Source organism: Anarhichas minor, unplaced genomic scaffold (genome assembly GCF_050575085.1).
Source record: "Anarhichas minor isolate MPS153535 unplaced genomic scaffold, ASM5057508v1 ptg000007l, whole genome shotgun sequence".
NCBI lineage: Eukaryota > Metazoa > Chordata > Actinopteri > Perciformes > Anarhichadidae > Anarhichas > Anarhichas minor.
The window spans coordinates 19,279,096-19,297,561 of NW_027466453.1; the positions used below are offsets into that span (position 1 = coordinate 19,279,096).

Below are 18,466 nucleotides of genomic sequence, written 5' to 3' on the forward strand. Positions count from 1 at the left end.
AAAACCTCAATCATAGCCACATTTCCATCAGTGGGTTTCAGGTCAGAGTAAAATTTCTCAGAAATAGTTTGACCCAAATAAACCTGATCACTACTTCAGAGCAAATGTAGATGCACTTTTATTTACCAAATAACATTTTAAACTTACTTAGTGCACACTATGATTTGAATCACTGTCCAAAATAAACTTATAATTCTACTAAACAGATTCAAGTTCTTCTCCAAATGTTTCAGATATTAAATTTCAGTTCTTTCACCAAAGTCTTAATTTGATGTTCTTCATTATCTTTAGTTTTGATTTTTCTTCCATCTATAACTCCTCAGCACACACCAACTGATTAAGTATGCACAAGTGAAAGACCAAAACGTAGTGAAAAAACTAAAGGGGGAGCCGAGCTGAGTATGTTCATGCATTATTTGGTGCCAAATGATTTTAAGGGATGATAAGACAAGACACAGAGACGGCATTTTAAACAAGGTTCACTTTATTTGACAGTGGAACAAGTTAGCAAACAGCCTTCCCGTTCACAGTCACACCTAAAACTTCTGGAACTGCTTCTTGGCTCCAGCAGCCTTTGTCACTTTGAGGACATTGAACCGCACGGTCTTGCTGAGAGGTCGGCACTCTCCGACAGTGACAATGTCTCCAACTGTGACGTCTCTGCAGAAATACACAAAAATAATATGTTAACAGGTGGTTGGGGAACATCTGTCCAAGACCAGGCCGGTAAAGATTCAGCCGTGTTGGAGCGGGAGGTGTTTAGCAAAGCTGCATCAGTGTTTGCCAAAAGGCATCATCGTCACAGCTTCTTGAGCTTGGAAGACCATCGTGAGAAAAATCATCATTTGCAGCAAGTTATGATCTACTTTTTGGGGCTGATAAAACCACATTAACCGACATCTGAACAACAGATTTATAATTAAATTTGTCCAGGGGCAAACAAATAACCGCGTTATTTTTCAAACCCTTTACATATACATTTCCAAATCTGGAAAACAACATTTACGACCGTTTGCTTTGACAGTGGAGCCCTGAATTAAAAGCATGCGAGCAGCGTAGTACCTGAAGCAAGGCGACAGATGGACAGAGATGTTCTTGTGCCTCTTCTCAAAGCGGTTGTACTTGCGGATGTAATGCAGGTAGTCACGTCTGATGACGATGGTCCTCTGCATCTTCATTTTGGTAACCACACCTGCAGACCAAACACACAAAAGAAAGTTAAATACAAGGGTGTTGAATGCAGTGAACGCTGAAATCAGTTCATCGTAAATAGGATTGTCACGCCAATGCATCAGTGTTGCCATTAGGCACTGTCGTCAGAACCCAGAGGGCTTGGAAGACCATCGTGAGAAAAACATCATTTGCACGACAGTGACAAGGAAAAAAAAAGGATATTCAATGTAAAGTTTGTAGTAAGTTACCATGTTAAAGACACTGGCTCTGGCTTGGGTTGCTTCACCTGCACAAGGATATGTTGATTTGCAGTCAGGAACATTGCTAACCGTGTGCTCAACAGTTACAATTGAGACATTAATACTCACAGTACCATGGTGGACATTGTAACAAACGCAATGCTGGATTTAAACCAATTTCACTCTCAAGACTTAAGTCTCCTGTGCACTAAATGTAGTCACGTCTTGTCAAAGTAACCCGCATTGTGTTCCTTTTACACATATTTCTGAAAACGTATGCACCTTTAGTTTGGTTTACTTCAGGTTAATTTGTAGTGTTCTTATAATATTGTAGCAGAGTGTGATGTTTAAATGACAGCAGGTTATCTGTTGCAGCATCCCAAGCCAGTGTCAATGGGCTAGTGTTTAAATATACTGTATTGTGTTAAACTTACCAGAGAGGATACGGCCACGAATGGAGACATTTCCAGTAAACGGGCATTTCTTGTCAATGTATGTGCCATCAATAGCCTGGTGAAAGCAAAAAAATAGATATTGTTAGTGGCATCCCATGCATCTTGCTTTGCTATAAAATTAGGTTATTTTTTATAACTAATGTGACTGCATCAGCATTGCCCAAAGGCATTATCGTCAGAACCCTGAAGGCTTGGAAGACCATCGTGAGAAAGACATCATTTGCAGCTAACAAAGAACATAAAATAACTACTCTACAGTAGTTCGAGTAATTTTCTGAATAATTCAAGTTACCTCTCTTGGGGTTTTGAAGCCCAGCCCAACACTCTTGTGGTAACGGGGGAGCTTTTCCTTGACCTCCTTGCCACCATCTGCGACCAGAACACGCTTCTTGTTCTGGAAGATGGTGGGCTGTTTCTGATAAGCCTTCTCGGTCTGTGAAACAAGGAGATAATCGAGGTGAGACCACGTGAAGCAGGAAGCACGTCAACTTGGACATCCGCACTTTCACGCGCTGGTAGGACACAACTAGCTACATAACTCCACCCGGCCTAGCAAAGATGACTACTTCAACATCGACTTCCTCTAATAAGGGACTAAAATCACCCTTAGCTGAAACGACATATTGATACATAATTAGATGGGGCATGTTTAAAAGAAAAGTGTTACCGTTTACAGTGCATACAAAGCAATGTTCTGCTAAGAGTTAACGTTAAGTGGTAGCAGGCTAAGCTAACCTAGTTAGCATTCCGGCTAGTTTAACGCTACACGAGGGTATGCAGAACGTTAACAACAAAATGCCAGATATAAAACTCTCTATGTGGCTTTAAATGGCTCGTGACTGTGTATTAAGACCATGTAAAGGCACATACTTAACATATCCCGATCAATAAGTTCATTTAAATGGTAAAAATATCAATTTAAATTCACCACGCCGTGTTCCCGAACGTACTTGTGCATCCGCCATCTTTGCCTGCCGAGTCGTAAAGAGGCCTGTGGGTGCGCGCGACGGTCTGAAGAAGACCGCTAGAAGCAGGAAATGACGTTTACAAAAAAGGGCGAGGCCTCAAGAAATGCAAAACACTTTTGTTTTGTGTCGTTTAACGTTACTTCGTCAACGGATAGACGTGGTAAATTATGTAAAAGTCGCACTTAAATTGTTCATTATTTATCAAATATATTTATAAAACACACCACCTCCACTTATATGACGTCATCATATCACATCAGCGCGTCTGAAAACTAGTTACCGCAAATATAATTTTGTCACGTGATTACACGGAAGCGCCTCAAGTTGCGAGCGATCTAAACAGACAACAAGATGGCATCACACCCGGGAGGAGGCGATCAAGGTATCAGCTAGCATCGGCAATGTTTTTTTAATTAAATTGACTGTGACAGTGTCACCAACAGTGTGGTAGACGTTGGTACTCTCACACTTGAACAATTAGCTCTTGTTTTTTGCGCCTGTGGCTCGTTTCCTTTGCTAGCAGCAACATTAGCTGAACTGAGGTTAGCAACATAGCTAACTGAAACGTTAGCCGTTACTCGGCGTTTGTATATAGCTTTAGGTGGCTAGCTTGGTTAGCTCATAGCTGTACAAGAGTGAGTTAGCAAATACGTGACAAAACCGAAACCCACATATCAGGAGACTCATGGCCCGCATGTCTTTTCACACCGACAACGTCAAAGTCCCGGGCTCGTTAGACGTCAAATATGTTGAAGCCACAACATTGACTGACTTAATAATGACTTAACGTTAGCACCAATTAACTTAGATGACAACTAATGTATAAACGCTACTGCTAATGTCCCTCAAACGGTTATTTTACACACGGACACAGCTGATATAAAGAGTAATAAAGCACAGTAAATATACAGTTTATCAACAAAATAACAAGCTTTTTTAAAATTATCTGTTATTTAAAGTGTGGCATCATATTCAGATTGAAGTGACGGTAAACGTATAGTTATAACAGCAGCACAGGTTCTTATTATTCACTCATTTATTTCAGATTTGAGATACCTGGTTGTATAACGGTATCAGTATTTGGGTGATTTAACACCGACCTTTGTCTTTCAGGCAATAGCAAAGACCAGATACTGGAACTAGGAGCTGTTTTGTTAAAAGAGTGAGTATATACTCGGTATATATACGGTTGGGCTTGTCATTATTGAACAAAGTCAGATCATACTTTATTACCACCTGTTTGTGTCTCCCTGTGTAGCTTCATCTACGAGCGGGTTCAGCGGCATGGAGACGGCAACACTGCACTGACCAGGACACAGCTGGGCGGAGTGGAGCTGACTGACCCCAACCACAAGAAGCTGGCCATGTGTCTGCAGCAGATTGGAGATGAGTTGGATGGAAATGTGGAGCTCCACAGGTGAGCAGCCTGCCTGTGTGTCAGGCCTGAAGAGTTTTTAACCGGTTTAGCCTGTCCGTAATCACTAAATGTTGTTTTCCCCAGAATGATAAACAGCTCTTCGCTCAGTCCCACAAAAGACATATTCCTGAAAGTTGCCATTGAGATCTTTTCAGATGGAAAGTTCAACTGGGGACGGGTGGTTGCCCTGTTCTACTTTGCCTGTCGACTCGTCATCAAAGTGAGTTCAGCAGCTCTGTTGTATGTCGCCTCATAATCAAAACAAAGTTAGAGTTATGATTGAATAACAAAGCCCTGAGCAAAATCTGAAGCATTTCCCTTTCACACCTTCTCAGGCTCTCGTGACCCAAGTTCCTGATATCATCAGAACAATAATCAGCTGGACCATGGACTACCTCCGGGAAAATGTGATCAACTGGATCAGGGAGCAAGGTGGCTGGGTAAGAAGCTAGCTATCAAATGCAGCTCAAACTCGTATATTCTAAGTAAATAAGCTTCTGCTCCTGATTGCTAGCATGGCACATGCTAATATTTGTGTCTGTTGTTGTTTTTTTAGGAGGGTATTCGGTCCCACTTGGGCACGCCCACATGGCAGACGGTGGGAGTTTTCTTGGCCGGAGTTCTCACCACTGTTTTAGTCATTCGCAAGATGTGAGGAGTTTGTGATGAGCAGACATGTGAGAGATGGGAAAGAAGTACGCCTGAGGTTCATGGGGACAGGAACATGAAAGAACAGCTGAACGTGAGCAGAAAGAAGTTAACGGCAGAGTGAACAAGTTGTACAGGAAGAGCTTGTATTTGGACACGAAGAGCCACTCTTCGTTTCTGCCTCCCTTTCATTTCCAAGGACTGGGAGACTGAACGCATTGTCACACCCATAATCCCCACGCCACTGAGGAAGTTGGCGGAGCATGATTACATGCACATTGTGTGTGTGTGTGGGATGGGGTTGAGGGGGAGAGTTTGTACGACTTTAACAGGGAATGCATTTTAAGTAATTTATTTTTTACTCGGTATAGACAAAAAAAAACATGCATAGCATTTCTGTTATCTGCCCTGAAAGATTATATGGACTGAAGTTAATTTTTCTTTATTTCATTTTTGTTCCACTCAGATTGCTTTTCTGATCTCCTCTCTCTCCATCCACCTCATCGGGTGCTACAGAATCACTTTTCATATGTATTTGTGAGTGTTAACTGGTGTAAATCTGTAACCATCTGCTGCCATTGTTTGAGGGTGGTCACATCTCATCGAGTTAAGAAAAGTTATTTTTGCAAACAATTATTGGATTAAGCCGGAAGATGTAGATGAATCTCATCTACGGTAATATTTGGGCTCAAAACAACCCCAAACCATTTGTCCCCTTGAATGCACAGCTCAACCTTATTTTCAGTGGGTAACTTAAGGGCCACAACAGGGATTTATATACAAAGTTATGTTTACATTCAACATGAATCATCACACGGTAAAACAGTCACATGATCTCAGCTGTGCAACATTTAATCATTATGCTCCTTTTGGGACGTTTCGACCAGCATTGTGACCGTAACGTGGCTCCCACTTAAAAACAAACACAAGCCCTGCCTGTTGTTGTCTGTGGTGTGAGTGAAGCTACGGCATTTCCTGTTGTCTACGGACAATGAGCTGCAGACACAGACGGCACCGCTCACAGATGCTTACCTCATGTCACACAGATTCAAAGTACTGTACGCCTACTGGCGGTATTCAAACTGCAATCTTATCTACAGCTGGCTTTTTATACATCCTTCTTGTTTGTCAGTGCCTTGGTGTTTTTTTTTTGTTTTTTTTTACTATGAAATCACTTTGATATTCTCAGATTTTCACCTTTTTCTATCACGTTTGTAAAACTGAAATTAGTTTCCAGTCCCCCGGAAAATCTTTCTGCTGTGATCTTGTCTGTAATATGAAAAATAAATCTTTTAAAGCTGACCATAGCTATGTGTAGTTAGTGGAGGAATCAGTGGCATCAATATGGAAAAATAAACCTGATCATAAACTTATCAACATGTCAGCATGCTAATGTTAGCATTTAGCTCGAAAAAGTGCTGTGTCTGAGTGCAGCTTCACAGCTGCTAGCAGGGCACTAGATTCTCAGAGCTGTTTAACTGCATTAACAGTATTGGAGCAATATAAAATATGTCTTGAGGGAGGTATTGATTGAGTTGATAAATATGTAAATTTGGTAATTTTCTGCTCAACAAATTAAATGGCAATCAGCAGTTAGCAAAGATATTATAGCCTGTTGGAAGTTTTTTAAGACTCTTGAGTGGACAGGGTTCATAATATGAGTATTAATATGCTTCGTAAATGTAGTGGTTAGATTATGATATTGCTTGTGCTTGAGGATAGTGCTTGACCCTAACCCTAAAGGTCAGTGGTCACCAAAACTCCTGAGACTCAACTTCAAGGGCTCAAGAATGTCCCCTGCAAATGTCATGGAATTCCAGTCATTGCCGCACTTTCAAAGTCACTTTCAGTAAGACGGCAACTTTCAACTTTTAAATTGTGGTTCAGGGGGATTTCTGTTCTCACAGCGGCGATAGAGGAAAGGTCAGAAGGTCATCACATAGTTCAAATAGTGATGTAATGTATCAAATATAAAGACAGTCTGACCGGTAGTTGTCATCTCCAGACTTTAGTCCAGCAGGCTGAAACAGAGTTCAGAAGGTATTTAGAACCTGGAAAAGTAGTTAGAAAACTGCAGAAATGATCACAGTCACTGAGAGTTAATTCAATTAAATACTGTATTATAAACTGGATCGCGAATCAGTGAGATCAATAATGTATCACACACACTGCATAGTTTCCAATGCTGTTTATTGACTAAATGCACACATGCAATAAGAACGGCTTCATAAAAGTGGTCCAAAAAGCTCAGTACAGTGACTGAATAATGAGCACGTTAGAGACAAAAGGCAACACAGCAGCCCCCAATATGTCATCAAAACAGGAGACACGTGTGCTTAAGACCGAGAACGTACTGGTGGATTTATTTTCGGCCCATATGAAAGCACAGTCCTCCCACATTGAGACAAATTTAAGGCAAATATTTGAAACAATTCTACAGAAGGCCATGTGTGGGACGGTTGCGGAGACACTGCGGCCGATGGAGGGAGGGAGTCGTGGTCTCTATCTGGTCTCCAGCACTCCGTCTCTGATCCTCCACCTCCAGACGGAGCTGAAGTCCGGAGCAGGAACACAGCTGAGCTCCAGACCGGACTCCTGCACCTCCTCATCGTGAGCTACCTGCTGGCCCTGCTGGGTTTCCAGGGTGAAAACCCTCTCAGTGATCTAAAAAAAAAGGAGCACACATAAGCATCAAACATCTTGCTTTAAAAACAACACCACAGAAGCAGACACATGAGTGTGTGTGTGTGTGTGAGGCTGCTGTTCCTCACCTGATCACTGATTCCGGTGGCGATGTGGCCCACCTTCACCCGGCGCGTCTCCCTGATGCGGATGCTCCTCCTGTTGAAGTCTCTGATGCAGACGTCCACCCCTGAGCCGATCACAGAGCAGAGAGGTCCACGTGTTACAGTTTAGCACTGCACTAAATAGTTTTTATAAAAAAGAGAGATGTTAATGTTTTATCTCACCTTCAAAACAGCAGGGCGGTGGGAGCTGCAAGTCCATACTGGAGACCTGCACATCTGGCTGACTGTTGTAGGAGAAGACACCGGAGCTCAAGTCGTCTCCTGGACTCAGAGACCAGCGGCCAGAGTCCTAAAATAACACGTTAAACAGTTAATACTTCAGCCAAAATAGAGGAACACCAAAGAAGCTCTTTCTTATCTTGAGTATTTGGACAGGTCAAATGAACACATTTTATAAAGATTTGGAACTGTCATATTCTGTGACAACAGAGCACAGCTCAGATAAATGATGAGTTAAAAAAATAAGTGTTCAAGTTATCAATCTAACCGGTCATGATCTCAACACGATCTCACCAGTACGTAGCTTCAAAGATGGGATGTGTAACAGGACAACAATTCTTAAAAATTCCACTATTTGAGATCTATGTGGTGCAAGAAGATGATGGCAATTAAAGCGCTGACTTGGCCCCAAACTGATCCTTATTCACCATAGTGTGAGGTGAATCAGAGATGTACTCTAATAACAGTGAATGTCGGCTCACCTTTTTGTCCCACGGCTCCCAGGTGGAAATAGGGTCGCTGCTGAGACACGACAAGAGCTGCTCCTGCATCTCAGCCGAGTGGAGCTGGGACAGACTGCTCAGGTAGAAATCTGAGAGACGAGTGGAGACGAAGACGATGAGCGGAGATCAAACGTTTAACAGAAGAAAGAAAGCAGAGCTGTGAGGGGGGAACCTCACCTCGCTCCAGTTTACGCAGCTCCAGTTCAGGCACGGTGGTGATCTTGTGGCCCCTCTTGTACTTGGGCTCAGGGATCAGCGTCTGTGGACAGAAAAGTGAGCCTCGCTTCGACTCGTTACAGTCAGCCTCTCCATCGCCGTCATCCTCCAGCTCCTCCGCCCGGCTCCCTGTTGTGATCACTTCCTTAACAGACTCCTGAAGCTCATCCTCGTAGCTTACGCTGCTGTTGATGCGTTGCAGGGAGTCGGGAGGTTTGTTGGAAATGGGAAAGGGCTCTGTGTAGGGTCCCCTCACTGGACTGGTGAGTCCTCCCACTGCAATCACACAAACACAACAAGCCTTCACAAACTGAAGATGATGCATTCAAGGGGGTTAACCAAATTCAGCATAATGTGTTATTTACATGGATTTGACTGTGTTTGTGGATGTGTGTATGGATGTACCTCGTGCTGGTTTAGTTACCTTCTTTCAGAGCTCTGGCAGTTTTTCCTTTGAGCTCAGAGGCTGATGCTCTCTTGGCCGGATCCTTCTCAAGTCCCGCCTTGATAACCTCCGCTGTGAGAGCGCTGCAGCTGGGTGGGATCTCCCTCAGTGGCGGCGGCTCGTTAGCAATCTGTTACCATCGCAAAGACGGACTCGGGTCAAAGGCTGGCGTGAACACGCCGTGAAGAGACCAAACAGCCGGGTGCGGTGTGTCTGTGTGTGTCGCTGTGAGGCGTACCTTCAGGTAAAGTCTGCAGGTGTAGTATCTGGTCCACGGTTGACACGCGTTGAGCATGTGCAGTAACATACAGCAGCTGCTCCACACATCTGCTTTGGCTCCGCGGGGTTCCGCTTTCACGATCTCAGGGGCCATGTGGCTCTCTGTGCCCTTCAGATCTGCATCGAATTACACCGGGGAAAACAATAAGACACACGAGTGGATGCATTTCACGTTCCTAACTGAAGCGCTAGAGTTGCTCAGTGTTTACCGGTGGACCCGCTGAGGCTCTGTCCCTGGTTGTCGAGTCTCTCTGCGTGTCCAAAGTCGCACAGGAAGGTGTCTCCACCGTCCTCCGACAGCAACACATTGTCAGCTGTGAGGGAAAACAAGCAGAGTCAATAATCCACCGCGTTACCGCTGATTTCCATGACTTGTGCCGTGTAGTTTATGGGAGACATAATTAGAAACAGGGACACAGACACAAAGCAGTCTACAGATAAAGGAGCAACAAATAAGAGGGAGCTGTGACGTCATCGAGGGACAGCTGCTGCAGGACACTTCAATGAGGAGTGAACGTGGAGTCTAGCATCAAACAGACAGCAGGTGGCGCCTGAGCTGCAGCAGCACTATCATGTTTGTCTTCCTGTTTCAGTCTGTTTTTATTCTCCTCCTCTAACTCAGTTCTCATTTTTGTTTTTCTCTTTCCTTCTTTTTTATTTCATACTTCTTTCCACTTTATTTTCCTCTCCTGCTTTCTGTTCTGTCGTCGTGCTTTGTTCTCCGTCTCTCTAACTACTTCCTGCTCCTCGTCCCATCCCCCTGCTCGGTTTCGGTCTCCCTTTTCTTTCTTGCTCTCCTGATTCTGTGCACATGCACCGCCTCTAAAGATCAGCGGTGAGTCACACTGTGGGAAATTCCCAGCCCGTCGTCTTCACTGTGGCAGTCTGGTTTCACAACACAGGTGCTGAGGATCAGATCTACTGTATCTATGACACTTGTGTTCCACACAACAGCTGCAACACTAAGACACCAAATCCTCTGATGAGAGCTAACTAGAAATCTGACTTATTTTAGTTTTCCACTAGTTACCCCAACAAGTAAAGGCTGACACATTTAGTTCGACTGTTTACTGTGTTTGTTCTGAGGACAAAGTACCAAAATCTGCTACTTCTATGCTTTTGTTGCATTTCAGAAACGCAAACAAAAATATTTAATATAAAATGCATTAAATGACCTATATGACCTCTATGTTTGAGGGTTTCGGCAATATCGCCAAGCCCTACCCTCATGGCTGGGTTATGCAGTTTTGGATCGCCGCTTATGTGATTGGCTACCGCAGCGTGACGTCGGCTGGCTTCTCTCCAAAACTTAATTCAGTTTCAACTTTTCGCCTGAAGGCCTCTGGGTTTATTTCCCAGCAGCCCTTGCGTCCCCACCGCTGCAGGTTAAACGCACTACCCGCATTCAAATGAATGGGAGGACTGATGTTTTTTATCTGGTTTGGTGTGAACGCAGCCTAAAGATGATGCTTCATTTGAGAATAAACATAGTGGATTCAGGACCAAAAGAAATAAAAGTGCTACATTATATGTCTTTTTATGTCTGTCTGTTTTTAAAAATTGTAGTTATGACTTTTTACATTATTCCTATTATTTATTACATTCTAATATAATATCCAGTTGTATAACGTACCTTTAATGTCTAGATGCACCACTTTTTTCCTCCGTAGGTACTCCAGTGCTGTCAGGACCTGCGAGTGGTAGTGGAGACTCAGGTCCTCTGGCAGCCGGCCGCGCTCCGCTATCAGCTGGCCCAGCGAGCCTGGAATAACAGATACGGTCAGACCGGGACAAACACTCAGATAACTTGTTAATATTTACTTCTACGCATTGCCTGATTCAACTATTCCTTTTTTATTACAGCCTGGAATATGCTGACAAAGGAAAAGTGGGAGGTATGTTGCTGTGTTTATCAAGCAGGCATCTCCCATCGTTACACTTCAAGGAAGCTCAACAGTCATTTCTGGCCTCATGGAACCGCCCACTGCCACATCTCGACGAGCATCTGTTTTTCTGTAATCTTCATCATTCTCATGTGTTTGCACTTAAATTCATCACATCTCACAGAAACCACTTAATCATTAAGTGCGTAAAAAGGCAGAAGGGAGGCTTGTTTACCAGATTTGTGGTCCATGATGAGGACGACGTTCGGCCCCTCTCGGACCACTCCAAAGAGTTCCACCACACGAGGAGATCTGAGGGCACTCCACGCACCCACCTCCTCGCTGCTGAACCTCTTCAGGTCGATCTGTGAGGAGAGGACGCAACAACAGCGTGAGCGACACTTTACAAAACTAGGCAGTGGAGACAAAACAATGAACAAAGAGGCTCTGTGTTACCTTTTTGACAGCGAATTTGAAGCCTGTGTTGACATCTTGAGCGCTGTGTACTTCACCATAGGAGCCCTCCTTGATGAACTGTGTGAGGACGTACTCCCCCCCTTCCTTGTATTCAGAGTCCACAGGCTGGATTTTCTGACAGAATAAGAGAGAAACACGTTAGTTTGGCTGAGGCACATTTTTAAACCGAGACAGAAAGCCAGCGGGACGTAAAAGCAGAACGTACCTCGTTGTAGAAGATGATTCCCTCAGTGCTGACGGAGTCGGCTGCTGAGCGCTCCCCTTCCTCTTCCCTGACGTCCCTCTCCACGTCTTTGAAAAAGGGCCCTGCGTAGCACGGGTCCCCCTGACTGACGCTGCCTCTGAGGCCCGCGAGAGCCAGCGAGCAGTCTCCCTGCAGACTGCTGAGGGAGTCCGAGGAGTCGCTGTCCTGCCCGTAGGAGTGGAGGCTGGAGAGGGATCCCCGGACCGGGTCCCCCCAGTTGAGGGGCGAGCAGCTGGAGCCTGTGTTGTAGACCTGTCGGCAGTAGACAGACGGCCCTCTGTCCTGCTCCTCTGAGCTTTCAATGCTGCTACAGCAGGAAGTACTGAGGTCGCTTCTCCCCCCAAGAGACGACTCATCCTACAAAGCAAGCAAAAAGCACGACAGATCAGACTCCATGATGTGGACGTTCTCAGGTGAGGTGGCTCAAGGGCTCTAACGCTCGAGGCCATGACGGGCAGCTTTGTCGGAATTCGCTGATTCACTGTAACAACACATGTTTGCATGGGAATGTCTGCAGATCGAGCCTCCGATTGCCAAAGAATGTGGCAATTTTTCCCTGAAGATGATTCACAAGGAAAACACTGCAAGCTCTGTCGGTTATTTTGAGTACAAGTCTTCCTCAATGGCAGTTTCAATATGTCTTTCATATGTGAGACTCAATGAGATGTGAAGAATAACCGGACTTCTTACCAGGATCCGGACCAGGGAACTTCCACTCTCCTGTTCAGGGACTCCGGAGGGCATTCGGTGTCTGTGCCGCTGTCTCTCCTTCTTCTTCTCCACTTTTTTCTTGCCCTTGCGCTTCTGCCTCTTCCTGTTCTTCTTCCTCGGGCTGAGCTGTGCCGATGAGCTGCTCGGCTCCTGGGCGCAGGCCGTGGTGGGGCACGCCACATTGTTGTGCTCTGCGGGAAGACTGAAGTGCGGCAACAATGTAAAAACGGCATTAAAGAAAGCAGTACAACCTCTGCAAACTGACACGGAGTGTGAAATGCAGACGGAGTGACAAACCTGCTGGTGAAGCAGTTCGGGGAGGGAAGAAAGGAGCGCTCGAAGCAGGAGGGACTGAACTCTTGGGAGTCCTGTGTTTCACCTGAGGAGAGCACAGGGGGTTCAACTCTCTGTCCACACAGGTGTTTCATTTATTATGAAATAAAAAACTCAAAAAAGGCATATTTACATTCAGCTTGGGCAATGAAGTACGAGGTCTTCAGGGGCATTTCTCCCACTTGCTCTGCGGTCCCATGTGTGAGGAGTTTATTGATCAACGGGCTGAGGCGGGCGATGTAGCCCATCTTGCTGTCCTTGCCCTCCTCCTCCTCCTCCTCCGCCTCCTGCTCCGCAGCCGAGCAGGACGGGTAAGACCCCTTCATCTCGGCCTGGGACGACCCGGAGAACGGTGCTGTCGAGTTGAAGATCCTTTGCCTCACCGCCATTTCATCTGCTGGATCTGGAGAGAGAGAGAGAGAAGATCACAGCAAACTGATAAGTACAGTGCTTTCTCATTAATCACTCATGTCAAATAAGTCATATTTGTAATCATAACAGATCATATGTGTGTCTGAGAATAAATGGATCAATTAGTAGATTAATGGAGTTGCCTGATGGGAGTTTATAACAAGGCTGCTAGTTTATCTGCAGATTATTTTCTCCATTAATCCTCTCATCTATAAAAACTCCCTGAGTAATTTCTCTTTAAATGTCACGTTCTGTCCGTCCACCGGTCCAAAACACAAAGATATTCAGTTCACTGTCACGAAGAAAACCATCAAATGAAATCTCTACATTCAGGAAGCTGGAACCAGCAAAACGTAACTGCACATTTTGCTTAATTTTCTATCAATCATCTCATCGACTCATCACTGCAGCTCTAGTTCATAATATTTAATATTCTACAGCAGCAATCAATAACAAACAACATTTATCCAACACAACGTTGCTGCAACGTGTCCATAGATCACATGGTCGCTGCCCATCATCTGAGTGACTGACCTTTATATTGTGAGGTTCCGAAAACTACTTCCCCATAATGCAACAGAGGACTTTTTACTATCTGACTATGTGTGAGTGACGCTGCCCAAAAAGAAGAAAAACTGCACGGTGACAACCAACGAGAAGTCTTATTTTCACGTTAAAAGTTCCTCTGACTTTTATTTATTTATTTGTATTTCATTTGTTCAGTTTTAAGGGGCTGAAAAGTTAATTTAGTTATTTCAAAGATCTCCAGTTGAGGAGCTCAAACACTTGACTCGACTTAAGATAAGATGTTTACTCTAGTCAACAGGTAACACACTGCGATGAAGCAATAGCCGGCTTTATACCGCGGTTAAGTACATATTAATAGGTAGGTTTGAAGTTTAACACGCTCCGACTGGATCGAGTGCGTTCTGGATGCCGGTGATCGCTTGAACTGAAACTTTGCGGTGGGCAGATGAGACAGGAAGCTCAACCCCGGCCTTGTTTTGACAGTTGCAACCGTGTCGCTGAATGCAAAGTGCTCCGTTTCACTCAGAGGAAGTCGACTGCGGCACATTAGACACACGGCCGAGGCTAGATTCACGATGCAGATTTGCACGATTGACTGCAGACGGCTCGGAGGTTACAGTCGTGGAAACATGTAGGAGTGTAAAATCAGCTCACTCAGCGCTGGTGAAATGGTGCATTTAAATGCAGTTTGAAAGGCACAAACTGGGGCTACAGTTGCATTAGATTGTCCATCACACTTAACCGCAGCTTCTCCTCGTCACTCTGACTCTTTCTGCTCATAAACATGCCGCTATAGAGATTGTTGATAGAGGTCCTGCCAGGCTCAATCCTCACATCTCGACTAAAACAATCGCACAGCTGCCACAAAAACATCTCCCCGGTACGTTATAGACAATACTCACACAGCACGACAAGTAAAGAGGATCTGACATCAAACCGTAGTCACATTTCAATGAAAGCCGTTTCGTGGTGCCATTACCTGGTGTGTGCCGACTTCACGCACTGCAAGATATATTACCGTGATAAAGCAGTTCAACTGTCACTTCCTTCTTAAGGTGCTGCCGGTGCTCAGAAAGCCCAGCGTAACACCACACCCAGAGGACTTTACGTGGAAAGGAAGTAGAGAAAAAACACAACCACAAAAACAACTCTGTGTGTGTGTGTGTGAGGCAGAGGGGCGTGTAGACGTACCGACAGATGACAGTCTGAGCTGTTCTCTCTCTCTCTCTCTCTCTCTCTCTTTCCTGTGTATAACAAACCGGTCCTCTACATCAGTAAAACTAGCTGTTTGTCCGCCTCGTCCTTCACGTCTCACGACTCCGTCGCTCCTGCTCTGCTCAATGCTGGCTCTCAGCCAAGCCTGGGGAGGGGGGAGGAGCTTAATGACAAGGACTTATGGGAAATGTATCTCCACTTCCCCAAATTTCACCCCCCCCCCCCCCCACCCCACCTCCCTCCAACAGGGCTTGCTCTTCCCTCTGACTAGATTAAAGGATAACATGTTCGCTTATTATGCTTTTGATGATCGACTGTGGAAAGCACTATGTTTCTATGTCTGTCACGATGAACTCAGGTTTTACTCTAAAGAAGAATCAATAAAAAGCAGAATAAGGACAAATAAGATCTTCTCTAATTGGGTCAAAAACAGCACAGAACTGCCCTCCACACTGAGAGTTGTGTGACCTTTCATGTGCTCTGATATCCTGATGAGCATGTGTGCCCTGTGGCTAATATATATATATGAGTCTGTCACACCCACACACACTCTCCACTACATACGACATGTCATAAAAACACAAAACAACAGAGCAAACTGCTGATTTCTGATGTTCTGAGGATCTCGTGGAAATGTTTTGTGATTTAGGAGAAAGCGTGTGAGCTGTCACTTTTCTTCTGTCGTCTATCTGAAACAATCTCTCTCTCTTGCTTTTTTTCTTCTCAGCAGCAAAAACAACAACTTAGTCATACAAAAACCGCCACAGCACACAGGAAGTTAAGAAAGACCACTTGAGAGGCGACGCCGCGAAGCAACAACACGGAGCTGAATGCAAGTTCAACGAATGAATCAAGAGAACAGGACGAGTACCAGCAGAGACTCAACATGGCCGAACAGAGGGAAGAGGGAAGGTCTCAAGTTCCAAACTTCATCAGAAGATACGGCCGATAAAACACACATGACGCACATACAACCGTCCAGATGCTTTTAGTCGATCGACTGAATTAATCTCAAAATATTTTGATAATCGATTAATCATTCACGTCATTTTTAAAGCAAAAAATCACGACTATACGCTCCTCAGATGTGAATATCGTTGTCGTTATCGTTTTTCAGTCCTCTATAACAGTAAACTGAATATCTTCCACTGTGAGTCTGACTAAACAAGACATCTGTATGCTTTTTATTTCCTAATATTCATAATGCTTAAGTATTTATTTATTTTATCTCACGGCATATGCAATATTTCACATATCTGTTTTAGTCGTTGGTGTACTACTGTACCGCCTTGTTGGCTTTGTATTGTTTGAAGTTGATTGCAGCTTATGGAGCGCCACCGCATGAGCATAATTGGAGACAATAAAAACATATTTGACCTTTTTAAGATAAGAAAAGTTATTTTTTGCCATTTGCTGACATTCTAAAGTCAAGACCAAACAATTAATTGGGAAAATAATTGGAAGATGAATCACTAATGGACATAATCATTCGTTGCAGCTCTAGTTTGGCTCAAAAATATCAGAAATGATCATAGTAAAAAAGAAATACCAATCACAATTTTCCCACAGTAATGTCTACAAAATGCTTGTTTTGTCTGAAAATATTCAATTAAAAAAGATATAAAACAAAGAAAAGTGTCAATTGAAAAACTTGTGAATGTTTGTCAACGGGAAGTGAACGGTCTAAACTTTACAGATACAGCAGTTATTATCATTGGACTGCATGAGATTGTACACATGTACCTAATAAGTACACAAACATGAATCTTAATACATATTGCGGTACAGTCAATATTAATCTAGCTGTGCAGAGAAACCCTGAGCTGAACTGCACATCCAGTCAGTGGCTATACTGAGCCCACTGCTGCTGCACACCCACACAGATTAATGACATTCCTGAGCCTTTAGTAAGGACGGGAACAGGGTCTCAACCTGAAGTCGGCCTCAGAAAACACACGGCCGAGCATTCCTGAAGGGAGACGCAGGAAAACGTCCCACGGACCTGGACTACACGTTCCCACAGCATTTAGGAGAACATGCAATGACCCCACTAATCAGACACACCTGTATAATTAACTACAATGAAGACATAGGTGTCGTTACAGTAATCCGAGTCCTCCGTTCCCAACTCATCATGTTTTGTACGTTATGTGACAATCCTGATTTAGATAAGAAGACGTGGGCTGCAACGTGATACGCTTTGTTTTATATCAGTGTGAAGGGAACTTCTTCAGGTGTTGAACTGTTGATCTGACAAAACAAGAAATCCAAAGGTCTCAACTTGAACTTTGAGAAATTATAATGTTCATGTCTCACTATTTGTTCTAGGGTTAGGGTGTCTGAAACTAGACCAGGAGTCTGACACTAGTCCAGGAGTCTGACACTAGACCAGGAAGGGTCCGGCATGTATTGGTGCAGTGTGTCAAGGCGGGTGATACGTGTAAAACCACTCAATCTGCTAGATATGAGCCAATAAGGGCGTAATGTCTAATATGTCAACTGGGCACATAAGAGCAGATAATGGCATGAAATATATATAAATAATAGAACTCAATGAGGTTAATATCTATTATCATGGTAACTTCGAGGTACAGTTAGTAATAACACATTTATTTAGTTTTCTTACTTATTACATGTGTATAACTGTGCATGCACTAGTTGTAACATGCTACGTTTATTTTCAGATTATTATGATTATTGTTAAAGTCCTGTCTGAGACTTCCACAGCTAACATACAGTCAGTAACACTGGAAAAAGTAGAAGCTGGAGAAGCGTTACAGCAGTTTTAATCGCAGACATCTGGCTTCAGCCATTATGAAAAAGTGTTGTAACATGTTGACATTAGAGTTAAACTTACAGTAACAGCAGCTAGCGTTTACTGTGCCGACCTTTATTCTGTTTAGCTATTGTCACAAACCAAATACGATCATAAAAACGATGTCCTCCAGTTAGCTGTGTTGTTCTGAGAGTGTTTGTCTCTTACTTCCTTCTCGGTTCACCGCCATTTCACATAAAACTTATATCACGTTTGTCATTCGTGATGAAGTCGAGACTTTACAAGTCGTCGTCTCGAAGGAGATTATAAAAGACCGAGGCTCATAAAAGCGGTGAAACTATTTAATTGAACGATAAATGTACAGTAGACTTTTTACTTACCGATCCTCCAATTAGTAGGCGTCGGCCGATGGCGATCAGATCAGTATTTAACGAGAATTAAGACTTCCGGTTCCCATTTCAAACTAAGTCAATTTTACAATAAAGGTATCAAAATGCTATGATAGACAACATATTTGTC

The 18,466-nt window shown here is 43.9% G+C and overlaps 3 protein-coding genes and 3 non-coding genes across 10 annotated transcripts; 1 reads left to right on the forward strand and 5 right to left on the reverse strand.

The window, feature by feature from the left end:
* Window positions 1-466: 466 nt before the first annotated feature.
* Window positions 467-2,891, reverse strand: rps11 (ribosomal protein S11). 2 transcript variants are annotated; one of them, XM_076086435.1, is made up of 5 exons: window positions 2,818-2,891; window positions 2,160-2,300; window positions 1,847-1,922; window positions 1,063-1,192; window positions 467-660 (listed from the first exon to the last, which is right to left on the reverse strand). In XM_076086435.1, the coding sequence occupies exons 1-5, from the start codon at window positions 2,830-2,832 to the stop codon at window positions 537-539; spliced, it is 486 nt and encodes a 161-aa protein (XP_075942550.1). In that variant the 5' UTR covers window positions 2,833-2,891; the 3' UTR covers window positions 467-536. The 2 variants fall into 2 exon arrangements, with proteins under 2 accessions (XP_075942550.1, XP_075942551.1); XM_076086436.1 differs by having other exon boundaries at window positions 2,796-2,840.
* On the reverse strand, window positions 765-850 carry LOC142945316 (small nucleolar RNA SNORD35). Its single transcript, XR_012952933.1, has one exon. It is a non-coding gene; the product is annotated as a small nucleolar RNA SNORD35 (small nucleolar RNA).
* LOC142945331 (small nucleolar RNA SNORD35) lies at window positions 1,283-1,366 on the reverse strand. Its single transcript, XR_012952945.1, has one exon. It is a non-coding gene; the product is annotated as a small nucleolar RNA SNORD35 (small nucleolar RNA).
* On the reverse strand, window positions 2,009-2,092 carry LOC142945330 (small nucleolar RNA SNORD35). Its single transcript, XR_012952944.1, has one exon. It is a non-coding gene; the product is annotated as a small nucleolar RNA SNORD35 (small nucleolar RNA).
* Window positions 2,892-3,061: 170 nt separating the features above from the next.
* On the forward strand, window positions 3,062-6,202 carry LOC142945097 (apoptosis regulator BAX-like). Its single transcript, XM_076086434.1, has 6 exons — window positions 3,062-3,217; window positions 3,949-3,997; window positions 4,094-4,252; window positions 4,337-4,472; window positions 4,588-4,692; window positions 4,809-6,202. The coding sequence occupies exons 1-6, from the start codon at window positions 3,187-3,189 to the stop codon at window positions 4,905-4,907; spliced, it is 579 nt and encodes a 192-aa protein (XP_075942549.1). The 5' UTR covers window positions 3,062-3,186; the 3' UTR covers window positions 4,908-6,202.
* An 871-nt stretch (window positions 6,203-7,073) lies between these two features.
* map3k14a (mitogen-activated protein kinase kinase kinase 14a) lies at window positions 7,074-18,376 on the reverse strand. 4 transcript variants are annotated; one of them, XM_076086432.1, is made up of 16 exons: window positions 18,328-18,376; window positions 13,151-13,420; window positions 12,982-13,063; window positions 12,664-12,886; window positions 11,935-12,330; window positions 11,709-11,843; window positions 11,488-11,617; window positions 11,003-11,131; window positions 9,579-9,683; window positions 9,329-9,486; window positions 9,070-9,220; window positions 8,607-8,921; window positions 8,409-8,518; window positions 7,870-7,996; window positions 7,672-7,772; window positions 7,074-7,564 (listed from the first exon to the last, which is right to left on the reverse strand). In XM_076086432.1, exons 2-16 carry the CDS (start codon window positions 13,404-13,406, stop codon window positions 7,403-7,405), a joined length of 2,580 nt encoding a protein of 859 aa, XP_075942547.1. In that variant the 5' UTR covers window positions 13,407-13,420; window positions 18,328-18,376; the 3' UTR covers window positions 7,074-7,402. The 4 variants fall into 4 exon arrangements, with proteins under 4 accessions (XP_075942547.1, XP_075942546.1, XP_075942545.1 ...); XM_076086431.1 differs by lacking the exon at window positions 18,328-18,376 and adding an exon at window positions 15,148-15,351; XM_076086430.1 differs by lacking the exon at window positions 18,328-18,376 and adding an exon at window positions 14,936-15,088.
* Window positions 18,377-18,466: the final 90 nt, after the last annotated feature.